A 17515-nucleotide genomic window follows, 5' to 3' on the forward strand; every position below is an offset into this window, starting at 1 on the left:
CTAAGCTTTTTACTGAAAGAAAGTAGCATAGAGCATATTCTGGCAGGGAAATTAATTTATATTGTCAAACCTTCTCTTTTGTTCCTGTCTCTAACCCCCTCAAGACCTGTTTTTGTACTCATTGCCAACATAAACTTCTTGGTACCCTTTTAGTAAATGAACTATTCTTTACTTGTTGCAGTAAATACTCTTATGAGCACTGGTTGTTTACTGGTTCTCAGCTAAACCTCTGGTTTTGAAACCAACAGAAGGGAAAAAAAAACCCCAAACAGACAGACTGTTGCCCAGCTTCCCTTTGCCCATGGATGCACTCCCAACATGGATTACTGCCTTTAAAAATATGGCTCATCTTACATTCCCAGATTTCAGACCCTGGAAATGTAAGAAACAACTCAACTCTGAAAAACTGAGCCCTCTGAGGAGGGAGAGAATAGAGGACAGCAGGGCAAAGCCGAGAGTGCCAGTTCTCTTTAAAAAAAATGCATTGTTAAGTGAAGTTTTTTTGGTTTTGCTGTTTGTCTCTTCTATTCTTAGGTTTTCTGAACTTTGGAACTTTTCCATGACCATTTTTGGCTTTACAGACAGTTCCATTGTGACTCCATAAACCCAGCTGTGGACTATTGGCCTAATTCAGCTCAAGATTTGAACTAGAAGGGCCATTCAAATTAGCTGTGAAGGCCGCAAAGTAAAAGACCCAGACCTTTGGAGGGGGAAATGCATGGTGAAATACTTCCATCAGTTTCCTTCACAATTTAATTGCCCTTCGTCCATTGATGTGCTGTCTGGATACCACATTTTTTTTGTTCTGACCCCACTGACTTGCCACAGAAACAAGAGGAGCCATTTACAAAAAGCCTTTACCAAGTCACACTTGTTTTCAGTTGCACTGTAACCTAGCCATTGCTAAAATGCGGTGCTACGAAGATTTAGTGCAATTCTTGCAAATTCGTTGGCTGTATAATGCTTGCTCCTCCACATTCCTAGCCAATTCTTTACCCCTGCAAGCTCTTCACTGCAAACAGGACTCTCTTCTCTATTTTGACTTTATTCAAAATACCTGGACACAAGCAGAGCGAGCCACTTCAGCGGCCTCCCGGGGTAAAATACTGCTGCCTAAGAGGGAAGCTGATGTAGCTGTTTTGGCAGGAGGGAAAACCAGGAAGACTATGGCTGTTATCAGGAGTAAAAATGCAAAAATAGTACAGCGCTACTATCTAGCCCTGAGGGAAAGGAGATTTATTAGCAACGAATAAACAGGTAAGAAGCAGCCATTGTTTCTTACTGTTTATGCAACAGAATGCAAAAGCTATGTGGTTGCAGCTAGTAGCTTTGTACAAATGCAAAGCACATCTATATGCTTATTATCGTTCAAATTGTTTTATCTAGTTGACACTGCTAGAGCACTCAAACTCTGCAAAACTTGTTGATCTTGCTACAAGAAGAAAGGCAAAGAGGAGAATCTGCAAGAGTGGGAAGATAAGGATGTACAAAGGAGAAGCCATGATTATGGGAAGCAGGCAGCAATACGGAGGTTTGCTTTGATGCCGGAATCTCACCACAGAGATTAACACACGTTCCTAAATGAGGTGGGGAAGGTCAAGAAGGAAACAGTTAAGTTTATTAAGAAAGATTCTGAGTGATAGGCTTGCAAGAGATAATCTTTCCAGCATTTGAGGTCACTACTAACTCCTGAGAGAAACTTGTTATGGATGAAGGCACTGTTAGTGTTTGGCGTATCTGTAAAGTAGTAGACTAAGGAAAGCTATTGCCCAGCAGTGATATTCTCCTAACCATGTAGGCACAGTAAATTGAAAAGCTCTTCACTTACATCAGGCAACAGTTACAGCACTCGGACACCTGCATCCGCAGCAACACACCTCTGCAATAGATGCACCAGGAGCTTTTTATGCTATAAAGCTGAAAACCGCAGGGATGACCTACATGCTAGCGTGACTGCAAGAGGCACCGCCCAATTCTTGCTGATGCCTTCGGTCTCGTGTGTTTAGACATTCCGGTGCAGGGAACTTCAACAGCCACGGTGTTTTTACCACTCGCATTACAAAACTAATTACATGGGGGAAAAGGAAACAAACCTTAAAAAAAGAGCAACCCCAAAACCCGGGCCTTGTTGGTAGACAAGCGTTTTTCATCCTTTATCCCTTCTGTCCTATGAAATCGGAAGACCCCTGAAGATCAAACCTCAACGTCCTCACTTAGCCGGTGCCCCGCAGACCGTGACTTCTATGGAAAAGCAAAGGAATAGCGCTGTCGGGTGCTACTTCAGGATTCACCCGCTCCCTTCCGAGCGCCGCGGAGCTCCCCGCGCCGCCTGGGCTGCCGGCGGGGCGCGGCGGGGCGGGGCGGGGCGGGCCGGGCCGGGCGCTCACCTGCCCGCCCCGCCGCGGCCCAGGGAGGCGGGCGGCCGCTCGCAGCCGCAGCCGCAGCCGCAGCCGGAGGTGATGGCGGCCGCCGAGCCGCCGGGCGCCGAGGACCTCTCGCAGCTGGTGAGCGCGGTGCTGGCTGCGGCGCGGCGGGGAGCGGCGGCCGGCTGTGCGGGCACCCCTGCTGCGGGGCTCCGGGCCCGGGTCCCCCCTGTGCGGCCGAGCGGAGGAGGGCGGAGAGCCGCCGGAGGGAGGGAGGGAGGGAGGACGCCGGCCCCTGCGGCTCGCTGGGCCGTAGCTGCCCTCCGTGCGCCGCCGCCCGGGGCTCCTGCTTTCTGCTTTCTCTTTTTTCTCTCTTTCTCCTCCCCAGGCGGAAAATGCGCTGCATCAGCTGCAGGAGAATTTTCAAGCGCTGATTGAAAAGATAACGCTGAGAAATATCCTCTTTGGAAGCCGGTGACTCGCTCCGCGGGCGAGGCTTCGCGCCCCCCCCTCCCCGGCCGCGGTTCCTCTGCTGGGAGGGCCCCCCGCGCCTTGGTGTGAAGAGGGGCTTTGCTTTTTAACGTCGGGGTGCGCTTTTTTCCTAAGCATCAAATTAAGCTATAATGATTGACGTTGTTAAACACTTACGTTGTAATGACAAGTGACTTGCCCCCCCCCCCCCGCCCACTTGTTTTCCCCTTTACGAAGAAGGAAATCCTAAAAAAGCTTTTATTAAAAGTAGGAGCTTTTACTAAAAAGCTTTTAATGCCACTTAAATCAGTGTATCGCCACATGTTGTTGGTTTACAAACAACTGTTAGCCTCCCGAGCGCAGGAAGGTGAGCCCTCGAAGAGAGAAATTATGACCTGGAGGGGCACTGAGCTTTCTCATTAGGTGTATTTACAGAAGCTACCTCTGCTTTCTGAAACTGTGAATTTATTACATTTTCCAGTTTTTCTGAAACTTTTCAGGAAGTGGCTGCTTTAGTGTAAGAGAATAATAATGTTTTAGCGGCAGTCATATTCTGATTGTGTAAGTTGATTGTATAGTATCACCTAAAATAGTTCCTCAGAAAGAAAGCAATCTCCTACATGGAAGATACTCCAGTTTACTCATGGGCATGCAGGGAGGTATTTGAAAATATTTAGAACTTAAGTGCTTCTCTGCTGCAAGAGAAAGTGGGATTGTCTTGTAACAATACAACTTTCTGCATGTTTCATCTTGCATTAAACATGAGTAAGAGGCTGAGATCTGGAAGAAAGGTTCTTGTTATTCTCACAGGAAAAAACTACTAAATTACTTTATTCTTATTTATAAATAAGTTATCTTTAACTTTTTACTGGAAGAAATGGGTGAGCGCATTGATGACCTTGAGAAGCACGTTGCTGACCTGATGACAGAGGCTGGGATAGAAAACACTGATGAAGAGTTGAGAGTAAAGAAACCTTCATTTTTACTGTATTTTATGTATTTCCATTTAGTTTTGAACTATGGGCAGCACCTAGTATGAAAATACTGTGTGTATTATCATACCTGCATTTCCTTGGATTTTGAAGAATAATGAGATTCTTTTTTTAAAATATTTAAAATTACTTTGGATTTCTTTTTGCCAAGAGCCAAAGAATGCTACCGCTTCTTCAAAAGAAAAACGGTAGCTCAATGCATCTGTTCCAGCCGAGCACCACATACAAGAGGTAGTGCAAACTGATCCCAAATATGTAAACTTGAGGCTGTACATTTGTAGTAAAAAATGTATGGCTTAAAGCACTCCTGCCCACTGTTCCTGTCCCTCAAGTATGCTAACCTAGCTGACTGAGGATTCTCGCTGGTATAAATTTACATGCATCTGCTTTTAAACCTGCTTCAGCTTCCCATCGTGGCTCGGAGCACACATCTTAAATACCTTTGCTCACCCCAAAGACAGCAGTTGTTTGTTCTTGCAGCAGTAGGATGGCAGATGGAAAGAGCAAGGATAACTTCAGTATTATTGTCAAACACTAATATAAAATCTGTAATATAAAATCATGCTACATGTCAGGATTGCATGCAAGATTTTGTACTGCTGTCTGTTGCAAATGCCACCCCCCTGCCCCAATGGATACCTTAGTCAGTGTTCTTAGTATTTATGAGGCAGCATTACTTCCGTGTTCTGTGGGTGCGGGTGATGCCGTCTTCCTGTTGTTACACGCTTTCCCGATTCAAACCAAGACACATCAATTATTTTTGTCACTTACAGACTGCTTACACAGTGAAAGACAGGAACGTCTGTAAATACATAGACATAATTTAGGCATCTATTTGTTCCGATGCCTTTTTCATGATAAGCTATGTAATAATTTTCAGAAATATAGAAAGACAATCATGAAGATGTATTTAACTGTACAGCGATCTATTTTTATGCTGAATCACATTCATGAATAATTAAACCACTAACCTACTTATTCACTGTTTCTTTGCAGCACTGAAATGGGGATGTGATCAAGAAAAACGGAGAACAGCACCGCACTGAATCTGGGAATCTACAGTCAGCGTCACTAGTCACAAAAAGCATCAGCAAAACCAAACTTGCTTGTATCACATCACAATAGACTCTCAATTTTTTTTGAAACTACCGCCCCAGGAAAAAAAGTAGAAAGCTGGGTTTATTCATCTAAATGGGACACTACTTCTGTAATTGGGAAAGAACTATCAGTTTCACGGGAGTCAAAACCACTATTTTGGATACAAAACTGCACCCTATATAGTGAACTTATCCAGTCACAAACTTTTTCATTGTATGAAAATGTATTTCACTTATTTTAATAATGTTAAAATTTTCATTGTATTTCTTTGTTGCCTTTTTAATTTACATGTCCTCAGAATAACAGGATCCTTCTATGAAAACTTTCCCATTTGCGTGTGCCATTTTGATGCTCCTTTAAATGTTTTACATTACAAAATGCACCTTATCTTATTTGATGTTATTACAAAGGTGCATTTGCAAAACTTCATAGGTCCAATGAACATAAACTGTTCTGCACTAAAAGAAATGGCAGTATTTGCAGAGATTACAGCTGTTCAGTTGTTACTCTTTCCACAAGCCCACCCAAAGCTGTGCACACCTGTGCAGGTAACATCATCCAGGTGCGCACACTGTGCCAATTTCAGTTCTTTAACATTAGCCATTTTGATGAAACAGCCTCAAGACTTTGAGATAGATAGGAATTCTAGTTACGAAACGTGCTGAACAAGACATGGCAGAGTCAAAGAAAACAGGACATCTGCGCTAACTTTAATGTTCTTGTACACCAAAACATTGGCCCTTGTGGCAGGAAAGATTTTGTTTGAAACTTACTGGTAACCTCTTAAAACAAATGCAGAAATGGAAGCATTGTAAGGTAAATAGAATACCTCAGCTAAGGAAGGATAAATATGCTTTTTAAAACTTTGGCAGGTGTTAATACTTACCATCTCTTATAGATTCTTCATTAATATCAAGAAATCATTCTAATCAATGCTTTAATTGGTATGGATTTGCAAGCAATGTCAGACTTAGGGGGAGAGGTTGCTATGCTGGAGGACAGGCTGGAGAAATGGGCCAACAGGAACCTCATGAAGTTCAAAGGCAAGTGCCAGGCCTCACCTCTGGGACAGCGTAAGCTTACGCTGCAGTACAGTTGTGAGGGGCTGGCTGGCGTGCAGCTTTGCGGGAGCGGAGTGGGGTCTGGTGGCCAAGTTGGAAGCGAGTCAGCAGGGCACCCTGGCAACAAAGGCTGCAGCCACGTACTGGTCAGTATTAGCACAAGTAGAGCCAGCGGGTCATCCCCCTCTATTCGACTCCTGTCAGACCACACCCAAAATACTGTGTCAGTTTGGGGGCAGAAATACATTGTTATGAGGCAGTTAAGCAGAGAGCCACCGAGATAGGGCAGAGTACAAAGCATATGAGGGTTTGAGAGAATTCTGTTACTTCAGCCTTAAGAAAAGACTATGGCTTGCTTGCTGGCTCCTTGTTGGCGGTGTTTTACACGAGAGTTAATAAACACAAGGTGGAACACAGGAAACACAAGAAATTCCAGCTAGATGCAAGGAACCCTTTTTTTTTTTTTTTTTTTTTTGTAACTATGCGGGTGCTGAAGCAGCAGAATAGGCTTTCCAGAAAGGCTGAGGCATCTCCATCCTTAGAGATACTCAACACTGGACAGTCCTGGGCAACCTGATCAAGTGGGACCTACTTTGGGAGGTTGGAGTAGACGTCCAGTAGTCCCTTCCAACATAAATGATACTGTAATTAATAACCGCTGTAATTAATAACCACTGTAAAACATTAATTTAATTTTACTTTCTTGACTAATTCTAAATCCTCTAAGACACACCAGATGGTGAAAAAGCATATTCCACTTTGTCTTGTGACAAACTGGACCAAAAGTACAGTTATCTCCTTTCTGCATAGTCTGGCTTGTTTTTAATTAATCCTCCAGTTTAACAAAAAAAACCGAACCAAAACTAAAACACCCACACAACACTGGCTCCATTACTGCAAAACAAAAGTTGCCAGAAATGCAAATGAGAACTTCAAAAGCCATACCACACTGGAATCCAATCCAAGTCTCATGAGTATATATGCATTTCAGTACACCATTAGACAAATTGGAGGTCAAATGAGAGAAAGCACACCTCATCCTTTCTTCAGCTGCTGAATATGCAGCAGAAGGCAATTACCCTTTGGCACTGCAGAACCTATTAAGTACTTAAAACTGACTACTGTATGCATAATCACCATGAAAAAGAAGTCCATCACCACAAGTCAATTAAGCTGGGGGGGAGGGAAGTCATGGAAGATATTTTCTCTGTGTTCTGCTAAATATTCATAAACATGCTTTAGTGTTTTCTTCCTATGTTTAGTGGAAGAAGACCAAGATAATATGCAAGGAAATCCTGAGAGAAGTGATAAGCCTTCATCTTCGATGTTATACATCCAGTTACATTTGTTTTCATTCTCAAATTTAATTAGCTAAAGAAAATTAAATTCATTTTATTCTTTTTTAAAAGCTATAGTATAGTTTTCCCACATATTTGTGTAACAAAAGCAAACAAAAACAGTTGAAATGTTTTTCTGCAAACAGGCTTTTTGTGTACAAAATACATCATACCCCAAAGACAACACAAAGTATTTAAAAAATAAAAACTAAAAAAAAAATCCAAAATTCATCTACAGTATTACTGCAGTGCGACAGTTCCAGGCTTTGTGTCTTTTACTTCTCCAAACAGAATTCAAAGCTTTTAAATAATTCAAAATATGCTCAAAGTTGAAAGATTTGTAGGGGTTTTTTTCCATTTAATATATATATATGTACACACATACACAAGAATAAATTTAAGTGGACGTAGGGTTAAAAAAAAGGCAGCCCCAAAGACATGTCAGTATCTGTATTTAGTGGAATAATCTTTTGGCGATACCACCAAACCTCGACCTTTGCGGGCTCCTCTATAAACAGTTTCGGTAATGTCAATCATCTCTTGCTTATCTTCCATTGCCCAGTTGATCTTGTTGTTATTACCTGTACCTAAATCAATCATGATGTGTTTGTTCCTTTAAAAGGAGAGAAAAAAAAACACCAGACAAGTTAATATGGTATTATAATTCAGAAAGAAACTTTATATCCCCCACAAGAATGCATTGCAGGATTCAAAAGAAGCCCTTATAACATCAACAGGCTTGCAAAATAAGGCTCAAAGAAAGAGTATCCACTCCTGTCACTCAAGTTGACATTTTACTGCCTATTTCTAAAGCTAGAACAAAGACTGCAAACATGCCCCCAAGATTGCTACTCAGTACAATTATCCTTCAGCATATTCCTCATTGTTTGTATTTCTTTCCCACTACTGTCTAACACCAGAGGGAGTTTCACACTTGTCAGTAGCACATTTTATCTCAATGTAAACACCTTAGCTCCAAAAAACCTTAATACTTTGGGTATTTCTTTAAAGCAAGTTTGACAAGCTTGACTGCTGTATTACTGCAGTATTCTATACAGGGAGCTTCAGATTTAAAACTAAAAACAACGGATAATAAAAACAGTTTTCACTATCACTGATTTTTATTCTATTATCAAAACACTGTTACTAGGCTAATTGGAAAACAAGCCATTTTCCTACTTAATCAGTTTACTCTTTTGTAGACCAATGAAAATACAAGCATCGGTATGCTGATATGAGTTTAGAAATGATCTACTGACACACTGTATTTGACACACAAAAAATTTAACTGAGTTACGTTCTGGAACCATCGTGTACCTGAAGAAAAACATGACGGTACAGGGATCGTACAACTCGTACATCTTGTTGAAGTCTGGTACTTCAGTGATATCCACAAGATAAATAACAGCAAAGTTTTTTACCTAAACAGAAGAAAACAGGAAATATAAAAGCAATATATATTACCAAGCCTTTGATTATTTGTATTACCAATTAAAAGGCATAAGCTTTCATTATTGCAACACTTACTTTCCAAAATATTAAGTCATAAAATCACCATAAACAGTCTTGCCATTATTTTTAACCACAAGGACCAATTAACATAGAAAATATTTTTAAATGTAGCCAAAATGCTCATTTCACATCCAGTATCGACTAGAAAGATACTACGCTAAATCAACATCCAGAGAAACAAATGCCCTTTATACACAACTGAGGCCTCACAGTGACATGCACAGCTCTAAACAACTAGAATAACTGCTTTGCGCAAGCCAAGCTGACACATTTTGCCTCTGTTGTCAGATGCTTACAGACTTCAGAAAATTAATTATCTAAAATGCCCTGGTGCCTGCCTCCAAGCATTTTTTCCCCTCTAAACCATCTAATTTGTTTAACAAGGCTTGTCAAATAAAAATAAAACTGGTAATTTAATAATAAAACCTGATAGCTTTTTTGAGAGGCGTAAAGCTAAAACAGGAGCTTAAAAATTTAACTGGTAATGAAAAAAAGACCTTGATGAGAAGCTATTCTCTGGGCAATTCTGGTAAAACAGGCTTTCATTTTGCAGTTACTGAATTAAATGCACAAGAATGCCTCCCCCTTAATGTCATAGTTAATGTCTTCATTCCTGAAAGACATTTTTGTTTCCTAGATGTAGCATATTTAACCTTAAGTGGAATTAGGGGCAGTTTTAGTTTCTAAACTTAGCTCATACATGTACAGTAGAAATGAACACACACATTAAAATACAAGTCAGTAGGCATCTAAGTTACACAAACCTTTAACTGTAAGGTACATTGTCAAATACGTCATGCATTATACCATGAACACACAACCTTGCCCCACCATCCTTACTTACATACAAACACAATTTCATTCCTTCCCATTTGACTATGCAAAATTACCAGTCTGAGGTAACATGTGGTCTAAGGTTTATGACAAACTACTGTGTCACAGTACTTCCCACTTATTAATTTTGCTATCAAATGTCCAGAAATGCTACAATGAGTATAATTTCTGCTTAATATAAAGATGGTTTATTTTAGTCCACAAAACAGCATTAGACTGCACCAGAAAAGTATTATATATGGCGTACCCTGTACTTAAATACCCTAGCAAGCACTTACAACTGAGAAAGTATGGAGATACTTGTTTACCAAAACCAGAAGCACACAGTAAATAAATTTCGATGGACTTCTGCTTCAAGACAGTTTCTAAATTATACAAAATAATCACACTTCAAAGATGTAGATAAGTATTAGTAGTGAAGAAAGTCAAATCTCTTCTGGAGTGAAAAAACATTGAAATAGTTTTTACTGTGCTTTTATGGAGCCAGTTATAATCTTAGACTCTATCAATAATCTAATGAAAGCATCCCATTTAAGCTATGTTCCAAAACAGGCAAGAGGTAAAGCCATGAAAACCCAAGTTAGTCATAATATCAAACTCTAACGTGCTCTGAAGTGAGCATTCATGCCCATTTCCATTTTATAGGAAATATTTCTAAGAAACTTAATGGGATGTTCAGAGTCAACATTTTAGCAGAGAAGTAACTGAAGTTACTCCCTGGTTAGCCTTAGGGGGCAAAAGACAGTTGTTTGGGTTTGGTTTTTCTTTTTTTAAATTAAAAAAAACCCAAACTTGAAGAGCTGTTTTCATTTTCTCCTATCACTTCTTCTTCCATCCTGCTGACATTTTCAGCATCAGCAGCACAGCTTCGCCGCGTGGCAAAATTTCTACAACACGTTTGGCAATTCTGACAAACTAAACATAAAATCTTTGAACAAGTACTTAATTTGGAGACTAGAAAATGTTTTTAAGCTAAACCAAGCATTAACACAATGTTCTTAGGACCTGCTTTGTTCACTGAAAGATTAGTCCAAGGAGAGATTATATGTCACACCAGAAGACCACTACAAAAGCTCTACTAAACCAAAATTTTACTTCCAAGAACTGCATACGCCACATAGTACTGGAACAACAAAACTTTTAAAGTTATTTTTACATTATATACATTTAATTTAGTTGAGCTGTTGAAGAACCAGAAATGCTTGTCACTTGCAATGAACATCAACAGCTTAAGATTTTAGAAAAGAGAACCAGAGTTAATGAATGCATTAGGTTTATCTTCTGAAACTCAGATACTATTCAAGTATTAAATCATGTATCTTACTCAAAAGGACTGGATCATTCAAATCACCTTTGCACAGCATATATGCAAGTTATCACTGCAATCCAAGTATCTCAGACATCAACTGAACCAACCTTCTCTCCTACATGGGAATAAAAGCACAGCTACCTACTTTTACAGAAGTGAAACTGATGACAGTCACCTGCTCAAAAGCTTGTATGAAGTTTAAAGCAGACCTCAAAGCTGGATATGGACTCTCAAAAAGTGGCTCTGTTCTTTCACCCTTGCTTTCTTAATTTCAAATCTGGCAAGATTACCACTCCAAAACCACTTAGCTTGTAAGTGCACTGAATAAGGATGTGTTTTGTTGAGTTTGGACACTGGCTGCCAAGGTCGCCCTTGGCATGGGCCTTGCCATGCAACAGTCCAATATATGTAGCAGCAGGAGGCTGGGATTCAGGCCCAAGAATGAACTAGATAAAAACATGGGTGATATGGAAAGGGTGATGCAGAAGCACTGCAGTGGCCATAATTATCTACTGTTTAGTGGTCATGCCGGACTGGGCAGGCTTGTCACCAAGAGGCTTTTTATTTCAACACAAGCCCTGCAGAACTATTCAAATGGGGGAGTAGGAGTTTCCCCTTTGGATGGAGTAGGAAACAAAGTCAAACAGCAGCATGGATTCAAAATTTTATCAGACTTACTTTCATGGGTTGGGCTTCAATTTTGGTTATTTTGGTTGGTGTTGTGTGTGTCCTCCCCCCCCCCCCCCCCCCTTAATTACTGTAGCTTCACAGATTACTCTATGTTACTCAATGTGCATATACAAAAACCAAAAGTACATTATTGCCTAGCCACAGTTAACAGTCTATTTTAATACTTCACAGAACTGTATCTGCTTGGGTGGACTACTATTAGATCTTTAAACAGAACAGCTCAAGACTATAAAGCAGAGGAATCTATGGGACCCTTAAGATCAGATACAGATTCTCTATCCTATCTTGATCAACACCACACACTTAGCTGGTAAATAAAAAACACAGATGTAGGAAAAATCATATACCAGATTAAATAAATCTCATTTGTCCTCCAAAGTTCTCCCGCCTGACTTTCTTCATTAATAATGTCATTCCAAAAAAAAATTAATGCATTCCTACAACATGAGATTGCCACAGCAATATGATCAATGACTAGGAAGAATGGCAATAATCATGAAGTCTCTTTAAATTTCTGTTAGGGATAAGTAATACTCTTTTTTTTTGTGTGTGTGTGTGTGAAGATTTCAGCTCCCTTTAAGCAGTCAATCTCACAGCCACACATTACCTTACAGCCCGAAGTGCATACAGCAAATACCTAAGGAAATCTGAGACAAGATCTAAGATTCTATCTTCTCATCTTCCTAACTAGTTTCTAGACAATGTTTTTTTATGTTTAGATGTCTTTCTGGACAGGGAAATCACAGGGGGAAAAAAAATACAGGAACTGAGACTAGCTTTTGCAACAAATCATTCAAGTTGAAGGCAGCTAGCAGACTTGCATTACTGAACTGAAAGAGGTGGCAAACACAGTAAGTACAAACTTCAAAGTCTGTACTGGCAATATTTATTTCTTTTTTTTTCTTGCTAATTATGCTTTATAGGGGAAAAGACACAGACATTATACTGCCGAGAGCAATACCTACAGCTAACAATTTTGAAAACTATAGCCATGAGTAAACAGATTAGCTTTGCTCAACTTGAATTACAAACACCAGTAACTATAATACCAGTACAGGTTTTTTATAGCTCCCTCTTTCCCCGCCACCTGCTTTCTCTTCTCTGACTTTTCATGTAGCCTTAACAGAACAGCAGAGGCACAACCAATGTCTGAGCAAAAGCCACAGCTACTCAAACTTCTGATTATGGTTAAACAAACACAAAACATTTGAACAATCCTCCCTAAACACACACTAACCCAATAAAACCTGTTGGTTAAAGTGACCTGATTTCACAAGAGGTTATCTGATTTACAGTAATCAGTCCTAGATCAATCATGGTTTAAAAATATTTCTTAAAAAAGGGGTATTAAAGTAATTTAGCAGCCAAAGCCCTATATTTCAGGGGATGGGTTTTTATAATTGCGAGACCCCTTTTAAAAAAACAAAAAATGTGTATTTTTAAAACAGGTGTTCCAGAGGAATTTTATGAAACTCAGTTCTTAGATATTTGGTTGAAACCCTGACAAAGCAAAAATCTAACATCTTACAATCATCTTTTGTTTTGAAACTCAGTGAAACCTTGCTGCTTTTTCATGTAACACTGGGGGGGGGGGGGGGGGGGAGTCAACTGTAACTAAAGTACATTTCAGTGAAAATAATCTGCTTTGTATTTTCATATAGCGTTCTAGTTTCTTTTTCCCCCAAAAGGATTCGAACAAAAAAAATTCCTGTTTTCCTATTATGAAGTACAGACAAATATTACTGCTACCCAAAAATATGCTGCAGACTAAAACAATATTGCACCATGGTACCAAATGTAAAATATGGCTACATTTTCTTCAAATGTAGCATTCAATTACAGCATGTTAACATTCTGTATTATTCTCTAGTATAAACACCTGTACAATTGGAACTTTTACTCACTCTTTAAAACAGCAGAGATCCAAACATGGCTTGTAAGCAAGAGGATGAGGAAGGATCTCCCCCTTTAATCTGCCATTTCTGCAGAGGGAGATTTTTAAATAAGAAGTTACATTGTTCTTTCTTTCCCCAGTCACCCCTAACTGCCAATACGTCTGCCACATTGCCAAGCATCCTGCCACAAGTCAGTATTAACAGTATCTGAGCATAATACACTCCCACCACGTTAAACACAAAATTACTAAATTAAACCATGTCACAATTCCTTACTGTATTCTATTATGCCTTGGCTATAGGTATAGATCTATTTGGCTATAGGTATAGATCTTTCATTGTAGGGATTTTAGAGACAGAAGTTAATTTATTTAAAGATAACATTAAAAGAGAAAGGAGTACACCAAGAAAAGAACTCTGTATCAAGTTACGTAGTATGCACACAATTTTACATGAAGATAACTGACTCCTTTTCCTACCAAAGTTACCGTTTCTGATTCAGATTTTTTTGCTTCATTTTTTATGTGCTTCAGTTAAAGAAGAGCTATCAATTTTCTACATCTCTCACTATGCAAAACCTTAACCAAATACATGAAAAGATACATTATAGCTGATTGTATATGTTAGCAGCCTAATTTGTCTTCAATATCTTTCTTAAGTGAGTGACCAGCTGTCAGCAGGCATTTAGTTTCCACCTGAAAACAGCTTCAGAGTTTGGCTCCTAACATTTAATTCATGCCATGCAACTCAACGGAATGTCACCTGTCTCCATGAAGAACATTACTGGTACATCAATCAACACCGTCCTGCACATTCTAGGATCTTACCATTTTTAAGAGCCAAAATGAAAGTAACTTTTCAAGTTACTTAAATGGAAATTTGAAGCTACTATACATTCTGATTGTAAAGTGACAGCACTGCATTACCTAGAGCCACAGCAGTCCTACTACCAAGCACTTGTTTCTGCTTGAATGCTCACGTTCATTAAATGATGGATTATTAACAGGCACCAATTTTTATTTCAGAACTTGCAACACTTTTTTCACCCCGTTAAACACTACAAACACGAGGACAGTCAATGACTTTAGGAGACACTCAGGAAAGCAAACCAAACAGCTTTCTCGCTGCCTCCTAAAGCAGGAGTAAGTTTGCAGATGACACCAAGTTGGGTGGGAGTGTCGATCTGCTTGAGGCCCCTCTGCCCTGCAGAGGGATCTGGACAGGCTGGACCGATGGGCTGAGGCCAGCTGTATGAAGTTGAACAAGGCCAAGGGCCAGGTCCTGCACTTGGGTCACAAGAACCCCATGCAACACTACAGGCTTGGGGAAGAGTGGCTGGAAAGCTGCCTGGCTAAAAAGGACCTGGGGGTGTTGGTTGACAGCCGGCTGAACATGAGCCAGCAGTGTGCCCAGGTGGCCAAGAAGGCCAACAGTATCCTGGCTTGTATCAGGAATAGTGTGGCCAGCAGGAGCAGGGAGGTGATTGTCCCCCTGTACTCGGTGCTGGTGAGACCGCACCTGGAATACTGTGTCCAGTTTTGGGCCCCTCACTACAAGACAGACATTGAGGTGTTGGAGCGTGTTCAGAGAAGGGCAACAAAGCTGGTGAAGGGTCTGGAGCACAGGCCTTATGAGGAGTGGCTGAGGGAACTGGGGTTGTTTAGCCTAGAGAAGAGGAGGCTGAGGGGAGACCTTATCGCTCTCTACAACTACCTGAAAGGAGGTTGTAGCGAGGTGGGTGTTGGTCTCTTCTCCCAAGTAGCTAGCGATAGGACGAGAGGAAATGGGCTCAAGCTGTGCCAGGGGAGGTTTAGGTTGGAAATTAGGAAAAATTTCTTTACGGAAAGGGTGGTCAAGCATTGGAACAGGCTGCCCAGAGAGGTGGTGGAGTCACCATCCCTGGAAGCGTTCAAAAAACGGGTAGACGTGGCACTCTGGGACATGATTTAGTCTAGTCTACCCTTGATTGGTTTAGTGTGGACTTGGCAATGTTAGGTTAAAGGTTGGACTGGATGATCTTAAAGGTCTTTTCCAACCTAAACGATTCTATGATTCTAGGAATACCTCTCCAGAAACCGAGTTATAACCTGCCTCAGGCTTCATATGAGCCATCTGAGATGCTGAGCACGTGTCTCGCATTACAGCTCCAGTTTACCTTCTCAGCAATGCAGTATAAGACTTCATCCATTTTCATGCAGGTGGGGTCCCAGTCGTGCCCAAAGCGGATGACTACGACTCGGTCCTCTTCCGAGAGGATGGCCTGGTCTACCTGCCAGCCATTGTGCAAGTGCGGCAACATGTACGACATCCTGAAGGACGGGTGGCGGGCCTGAGGGACGACAGCAACCACCCGGGAGCTGACAGACCGGCCTGCCTCCGCACGGCGCCGCCAGCCCCCCACGGCGGCACACCCCCGCAGGCCCAGGCCAGCGTTTAGCGGCCGCGGCCTGCCGTGGCGCAGCGATGCCGTCACCTCGCCGGGTCCCACTGGGCGCCAGGACCGGGCGCCAGCGCCGAGCCCCCCTGGCCGAGCCCCCCTGCCCCACGCCGCCCCAGCCCCCCTACCCCAGCCTGTCCCGCCCCGTCCCCGCCGCACCCCGTGGGCCTCCTTCTCTCGGCGAAAGGAAGCGACGGAGTCACGGCCTGAGAGGAAGCGGAAGTGAGGCAATACGTTCGCACGGCCGGGCACGCCGCGGGGAAACGCGCTTCCGCCCTGCGGAGGGGGCGGGGCTTCCCTCAGTGGGCGGGGTAGGGCGCGCCGAAGGGGCGGGGGAGGCCGCTTGGACCATACCAAGCGTGAAGGTGGCGGGAGGGGCGGAAGAGCGACTTGGACCGTACCAAGCGGGGGAGGGGGGGTGTCGGTCTGAGGTGTCGCAGCTCATCGCCGCAGGGGTGACATGGCGGGGCCTTCCAAAATCCCCTGCGGCAGGGCTGGGGCCAGGCAGCCGTGCCCAGGGCCAGGCAGAGGCGTTGTCCTCTCAGGGGTCTCTGTGCCTCCATCCCACCCACTGCAGAGCCAACCCCGAGCGAGGGGGCCTGGGCTGGGGCCTGGCTCCTGGGTGATGGCCAAGAGGGCAACCAAAATGGCAGGTGGCCCTGTGGGGGTGTCCCCACTGCCCGAGGAGCCAGGCGCACCCACATGGGCGGGCAGGTTGTGCTGCCTGTCTGCTGGCTGCGGCCACGGGCATCTCCCCTCACCAGCGGGACACGGAGCCACACCATGATGGTCGGTTCGGCCGCCCCGAGCAGTGCTGCTGGGTGGCACCGGGAGGATGAAGCGGAGGTCACCACAACCCAAATCTCCGAACCGCTGCTGCTCACCACTCTACGGGTGTTAAAAAGCTCCCTGTGCCTCCACTGGATTTGAGGAAAGAGATACTGCAACAGAGACAGCAGCTGCATGCACCTCCTGTTTATGGAAGATTTTTGTCAATATACTAACCAAATATATGAAAGATATATTGTCATATATCTTCATGCTTGAGCTAGTGCTAGTTGTGGCTTGAGCGCTGTGTGAAAACACAGGTACGTTTGAACCAGCTGTGTCACAACTGCGTATCCATCTTACGTCTTTCTGGCACACCCTACACCCAGACCCAATCCCACCCACGGGAGCTGCGCTGCCCAGCCCCTGGCAGCAGTCCCGCTTTGGTACCATTACGCTCTCTCAGCTCTCGTAGCCAAAATGCTGGTACTTGAAGACACTGGGTAAACATTTCTGTCAAAGCGATGGGCAACGAAGCCCGGACATTTCAGTGTTGAGCTGGCCATTGAGATAGGGCATCCCAGGCTGATCTTTTTGCTTCTTGAAAGGCACGTATATTATTCTACACTGTACGCTCATTTAAAAGGTTAGCTCGCAGCAGACGGGGAGGAAAGCGTATTTTCCACTACAAAAAGAATCCACGCAAGCTTGAGCTAGGGCTGTGGGGAACAGTCCTGGAACAGCAGTG

General features: G+C 42.7%; 2 protein-coding genes across 2 annotated transcripts; one reads left to right on the forward strand and one right to left on the reverse strand.

Moving 5' to 3' along the window:
- Positions 1-2459: 2459 nt before the first annotated feature.
- HSBP1L1 (heat shock factor binding protein 1 like 1) lies at positions 2460-3873 on the forward strand. The gene is made up of 3 exons (XM_075705023.1): positions 2460-2504; positions 2752-2818; positions 3704-3873. Exons 1-3 carry the CDS (start codon positions 2460-2462, stop codon positions 3871-3873), a joined length of 282 nt encoding a protein of 93 aa, XP_075561138.1.
- A 3189-nt stretch (positions 3874-7062) lies between these two features.
- Positions 7063-16220, reverse strand: TXNL4A (thioredoxin like 4A). The gene is made up of 4 exons (XM_075705848.1): positions 16159-16220; positions 15718-15891; positions 8640-8743; positions 7063-7935 (listed from the first exon to the last, which is right to left on the reverse strand). Exons 2-4 carry the CDS (start codon positions 15868-15870, stop codon positions 7764-7766), a joined length of 429 nt encoding a protein of 142 aa, XP_075561963.1. The 5' UTR covers positions 15871-15891; positions 16159-16220; the 3' UTR covers positions 7063-7763.
- Between the last annotated feature and the right edge of the window lie 1295 nt (positions 16221-17515).

This window comes from Pelecanus crispus, chromosome 2 (assembly GCF_030463565.1).
Source record: "Pelecanus crispus isolate bPelCri1 chromosome 2, bPelCri1.pri, whole genome shotgun sequence".
NCBI classification, from domain to species: domain Eukaryota; kingdom Metazoa; phylum Chordata; class Aves; order Pelecaniformes; family Pelecanidae; genus Pelecanus; species Pelecanus crispus.